General features: G+C 36.0%; 1 protein-coding gene across 1 annotated transcript in view; it reads left to right on the forward strand.

The window, feature by feature from the left end:
* The window catches only part of LOC119422987 (potassium voltage-gated channel subfamily H member 1-like), a 69235-nt gene extending 63201 nt beyond the window's left edge, over positions 1 to 6034 (forward strand). The window contains exons 9-10 of the mRNA XM_037690398.1: positions 4970 to 5156; positions 6030 to 6034. Of these exons, the coding sequence (XP_037546326.1) occupies positions 4970 to 5156; positions 6030 to 6034 (192 nt within the window). The remainder of the gene's footprint in view (positions 1 to 4969; positions 5157 to 6029) is intronic.
* Positions 6035 to 6246: the final 212 nt, after the last annotated feature.

Genomic DNA, 6246 nt, shown 5'->3' on the forward strand with positions numbered 1-6246 from the left:
ATAAGGAAACACAAGAAGGAATATTATAGTGATTTATTAAATAAAAGTAATGGTGATATGAAAGCAACATGGCAAGTAATAAATAGTGTTCTGAAAAGTCATAAAGCAAAAACAGGTATTTCACAATATTTTTTGAAGGATGACGATGAAATCCATGATGAAAATGAAATAGTAAATTGTTTTAATCATCATTTTGTGAACGTTGGATCAAGACTTGCTGCTAAAATACCAAAAGTAGACAATAATGTGAACCATTCAGTTATAAGTTGTGACAACAGTATTTTTCTTAATGGAACTGACAAAGAAGAAATAATGAATGTAGTAAAAAATCTTACAGATAAGAGATCAAAAGACTGGGTGGACATGGATATGATGTTTGTAAAGGACATAATGAGTTATGTTATCGAGCCGTTTACATATATTTGTAATTTATCATTTTCAAAAGAAATATTTCCAGACAATATGAAAGTAGCAAAGGTAGTTCCTCTCTTTAAAAATGGTGATAAATGTGTGTTCAATAATTACAGACCAATATCCTTATTACACAGTTCTCAAAAATTCTAGAAAAACTATTTGTGACCAGATTAGATAAATTTATTACTAAACAAAACATTCTAAGTAGCAGTCAGTATGGGTTTAGAGCAAAAAACTCTACATCAATGGCTCTCATGGAAATAATGGAACAAATAACTACTGCTGTCGATCAAAAACAGTATTGTGTTAGTATTTTTGTTGATTTAAAAAAGCATTCGATACTATTGATCACACTATTCTCCTTGAAAAATTAAATAAATATGGTATAAGAGGACCAGCATTACACTGGGTAACTAGCTATTAAAAAGATAGGAAACAGTTTGTACAAATAAATGGTGTAAGATCTGACCTGTGCAATATCACGTGTGGAGTTCCTCAAGGCTCTGTACTTGGACCAAAGTTATTTATTTTATATGTGAATGACTTAGTGAATGTATCAGGACTCCTCAAATGTGTCCTTTTTGCAGATGACACCACATTTTTCTGTTTGGGTAAAGATGTAAAACGGATGTTGGAATTGATGAAGACAGAATTTGATAAAATACAAACTTGGTTTAAACTTAATAAATTATCATTAAATTTAGACAAAACTAAATACATGATATTTAGTAACAAAAAGAGAACTGTTGATGATCCATTTAAAATTGAGGGTGTTGAGATTTGTAGAGTTAATGAGATGAAATGTTTGGGTGTAATCATTGATGAACAGCTAACATGGAAAAATCACATCAAGTCTGTAATAACAAAAATATCTAAATCTATTGCAGTACTATAAAAAGTCAGCGAATTATTAAATGATAAAGCTCTGTACATGTTGTATAACACAATCATTTTTCCACATTTAATCTATTGCATTGATGTTTGGGGGAAAGCGTGTAAAACATTTACAAAACCTATTTTTATTTTACAGAAAAGAGCTGTAAGAATTATCACCAGAAAGCATTACAGTCACCCATCAAGCACATTATTTTATCAACTGAACTTATTGAAGTTCCATGATTTGGTAGATTATAGTATTTTATCAGTTATGTATAGGGCTCAAAATAACACATTACCATTAAATATCCAAAGAAATGTTGTTAAAAGACAAAGTTGTTATAATCTTAAGGGGATAGAGATATTTGTCAAACCAACATTCAGAACTAGTCTGAAGGGAAGGTCTACCTCAATCCAAGGAGTTGGATTGTGGAATGTTCTAGAGAGTGATGTGAAAAATGCCAAGTCAATGTGTACATTTAAGAAAAAGATCAAAGCTGGATTGTTAAAAAAGTATATATGAAGTAGCTTAGTGTGTGTTTTGTATTAGAATTAGAAAAATTAGAAAGTTATTCATTTTGTTCTGTTACTTGAAGATTATTATGATTGAAATAATTGTTTGAAAAAAGGGGCAGATATAATAAGATTTTTTCTTCTTTCTGCTGCCTTTCATTTTAAATCTTTTGTCTTTTTTATATTGTTATGGAATTGTTTTGTACTTTTTTAAAATGAATAAACTTTATACCATATAAATAAACTAAATTTAACTGAATTGAATTATATACACAGAGTAACAAGACACAACCACACACACCTAGACAGGACACACAGGTTGAACCGATCAGGAGATAAATCACTAGGAGAAAAACACCAGGGAGTGCAGGTTCAGGGTGACCAAATGAGGGGACTATCCTGACACATGCAGAGTGAAATAATTATTCTCACATATTTATTTAACACAAAACCCATTCTTCTCCAAATTTAGCATTTGTCAATTTGCTCATCCAAAATGAAAACAAAATGTACTCTACCTGTTGCACATAACCACTAATGATATTGTAAATCTGTGAATATGGCTTACTAAACTCAGTTAACAGATTCTTATAGCAGCAATCCTTTTTTCTACTCATGATACCTTGGGGGTTTCAAAGATTTTGTTTTTCATTTAAATAGTGACACACTCAAAGGAAGACAAAAACAGCGTTGCAGAAAAGTTTGATTTAGCAACAACTGATCGCATAATAGGTTGTTTGTACTACTGAAGACACATGGTCAATTATTATTTATAAAATTACAAAGATGAAAATGTACTCAATTCATAAGTGCACTGCCCCTATACTCCCACCTTTGACAACAGTACGTGGCCTTGTTGATCTGCTCTGAATTCCTCAGTAGAGATGTATATGATAACATTATTTTACTAACACTGAAGCTTGTGTGTGTGTGTGTGTGTGTGTGTGTGTGTGTGTGTGTGTGTGTGTGTGTGTGTGTGTGTGTGTGTGTGTGTGTGTGTGTTTGCAGGGAAAGGTGATGTGTTTGGGGATGTATTCTGGAAAGAGATGACATTGGCTCAGTCTTGTGCTAATGTCAGAGCGCTGACATACTGTGATCTCCACATCATCAAACGAGATGCACTACTCAAAGTTTTGGAGTTTTATGCTAATTTTGCCAATCATTTTGCCAGAAACCTGGTGCTCACCTACAACCTCAGGAAAAGGGTGAGTGAAGCTTTTTCTAATGTGTTCAGTCCCATACATTTTTCCTTCAGTTTCTTTATTGATCGAAACCAAAGGTGGAGGAAGAGCAATAATATTATTTCCTGTATGTGTATCTGTTGAGGAGAGGGGGAATTGATAATGTATTGTTGTTCAGAATATTACCAATAATCTAAATATCTAGCTTGCCATACCTATTTGTGCTGGCATAGCTTGCCAGTTTTTAAAAATAATTATTCATCCTTTAAAACCTACAGTTAATGTGGTGTATATATAGTTACCAGATTTCATAGCAATCAAGCTTGAAACTTTTAAAAAGGAGTCAAAAGCAGTTTTTTCAAGATTTACAATGATGCATCGAGCGTTTGGCTTATGCCATCTAATGCAGTACTGTGCTGGCAATATCCTGATGCATGCTCAATAATCCAGGTATAAAAATCTAAAAAAGTCAAATCTGTGATGGCAATGTGTCGATATAAGGCTTTTAATTGTGTAACTGTGCAAGAAGAAGAAGAATGGTGCAACTAATGGTTTAAGAGTAATGGCACAAAATGCAAAATGTTTAATGATTGAACCTCCTTGTTGAATGTGTAGGTTTTCTTTTTTTTTTTTTTACTTCATACACAAACCGTATTTGCCTTCATGTAAATATCATCCTAAACCTCCTTATAGTTTGTGATGCAATATGAATTTTATTTTACAAAAGATAAAGAACCTTTCAGCCCCCTGTCGACCTTGTGAACCACAAACTTTACCATGATAAGTAGTCTTAAGGCCCTTTTTTATTTTTTCCCCTTTGTCCTGTCCGTCATTGTGGCACTCAGAATTATTGTCTGAGTGTCAAGGTGATGCCCAACAGATTTACTTTCACAAGCAGAGCATTATGGCTGGCCTTAATGCCTCTACTTTATATATAAATAAAACCAACTATAAATTTAGACAGGTTAATCCCATTGAGCCTCGAGGAGTAATTTACAAGAGAGACCTGATTTTATCAAAGAGTGATGACAACAGTGGATAACAACGACAACAATAACAGCTTTAATTTTTTTGTTTTTTTTCATGTTTTGAATTTTTGCGTTTTACTTTGGGGCAGCATGGTGGTGCAACTGATAGAGCTGCTGCCTCTCAGTGAGCAGGTCCTTGGTTCAAACCCCGGTCCAGGGGCCTTTCTGGATGGAGTTTGCATGTTCTCTCCGTGCATGTGTGGGTTTTCTCCGGGTGCTCCGGTTTCCTCCCACAGACCAAAAACATGCATGTTAGGCTGATTGGTAACTCTAAATTGTCCCTAGGTGTGAGTGAGAGAGTGAATGGTTGTTTGTCTCGTTTGTCTCTATGTGTCCCTGTGATGGACTGGAGACCTGTCCAGTGTGTACCCGGCCCCTCGCACAGTGATTGCTGGACATGGGTACCGGCGACCCCCGTGACCCAAAATGGAATAAGCGGGTAAAGATAATGGATAGATGGATGTTTTACTTTGTTCTTTTATCTGTGTATAGCACTTTGGCCAACAGTGTTGTTTATGGATAACAAAAAGGATTGTCAGGATTTGAGCATTCTTCACAATTCTATTTATAAGAAAAACTTTTTTTTAATCTTCTAATTTATTATTTGACCTTAAAAAGAAAATCAGCTCATATTTCAAATGAATCATTAGTACTTTAAAGGGAAAATCAAATGACCATGTTTTAATTTGTTTTTTTGTTGGTTTAGTTACAGTGTTTTTTCAGTACTGGTTCCTGAGACAACCCAATTATCAAATACTCTGACCTAACATTTACAGTCTGTTAAAAAGCTCAAACCATTTTCTAGGCTGTGAGTGTGCATCCCAACATATTTATAATCAGGTAATGTGGGTAGGCACAGTTACTGTATGTAGTTATTTGCTAGTGAGTCATGGGGACTGTGTAGCTATGTGACAATATGAAATTTCACCACTGTTTGTCTTATTTGTGTGTCTACAGATTGTCTTCCGAAAGATCAGTGATGTAAAACGAGAAGAGGAGGAGAAGTTAAAGAGGAAGGATGAAGCACCTCTTAACCTCCCACCAGACCACCCAGTTAGACGACTCTTCCAGCGGTTCCGGCAGCAAAGGGAAGCTCGTCTTGCAGCTGAGCGAGTCAGTCAAAGTTTAGGTGATGTGGAGAAAGGTATTGCTCACTTGGAACCCAGGGGTCCACAGATACTGTCCTCCACCAATATTGTACTTATGACTGAGAGCCCATCCACAACCAACACTTTTTCCACCCCTACAACCTCTTCATTATGTAGGACCACTGGTCGAGTTATGCTCAATGCGTCTGTCATTCAAAACGGCAGTTTGGCTGGCTGTAAATCAGTAGACCCACCCAAGGCCAAAGGCAGGGGGCGATTCAAGGAGTTTGTTGTGAAAACTGAATCTTGGAACATTGTCTCCAAGGCTGAGTCCATGGAAATGCTGCCTGACAGAACTACATCTCAAGGTGAAATGTCACTGAAGAAAACTGATTCTTGTGATAGTGGCATTACAAAGAGTGACCTCCGCTTAGACAATGTTGGAGATTCCAGAACACCACAAGAGAGTAGTCCAGTCCAGTCGGATGAAAAAAAGGCGTTTTGTCCTATAGAAGCGCAAAACATTCAAACCTCTATTTCTGAACTGAAACAAGAATTAAGAGGGGCCATGAAATCTCTGAACAGTCGCATAGCAGTACTTGAAACACAACTTGCAGAACTACTTCAAATTCTCAAATCCAGAAAGTCTTCTGGGTCTTTTTTTGAGGTCTCTCGGCCACCCTCGCCTGACTCTGACAAAGACAGCTTTTCTTAAACTTGACCTAAATTTATTCTGAGGGAATCCATCCTGAACAATTCCACTGCCAGATTGCAGAGAAAAATAGCACCTGATTACACACAAACCAATGGCACATTCTGATACCTGAATTATATTTTTGTTGTTTTAAATGTAAATGTTTGGAAAAAGGAGAAATTTAGTTTTATTTTACTCAAATTGTTGTCTCTGACAACTTTGTGCTTTGTTGAAGGTTGAGGGATTTAATCTCTTCACTTTGTAGCATTAGCAATAACTGGCAGTGGTGGCTCAATTAGTAGAGCTGTTGCCTCTCAGCAGGAAGGTTGCTTGATTGAATCCCAGCCAGGGATCTTTCTGGGTGGAGTTTACATGTTCTTTTTGTGCTGCATGGGTTTCTTCTGGGTACTCCAGTTTCCTCCAACAGGCCAAAAACATGCATGTTAGTCTGA

Source organism: Nematolebias whitei, chromosome 16 (assembly GCF_014905685.2).
Source record: "Nematolebias whitei isolate Nwh7 chromosome 16, NemWhi1, whole genome shotgun sequence".
Taxonomy (NCBI): Eukaryota; Metazoa; Chordata; class Actinopteri; order Cyprinodontiformes; family Rivulidae; genus Nematolebias; species Nematolebias whitei.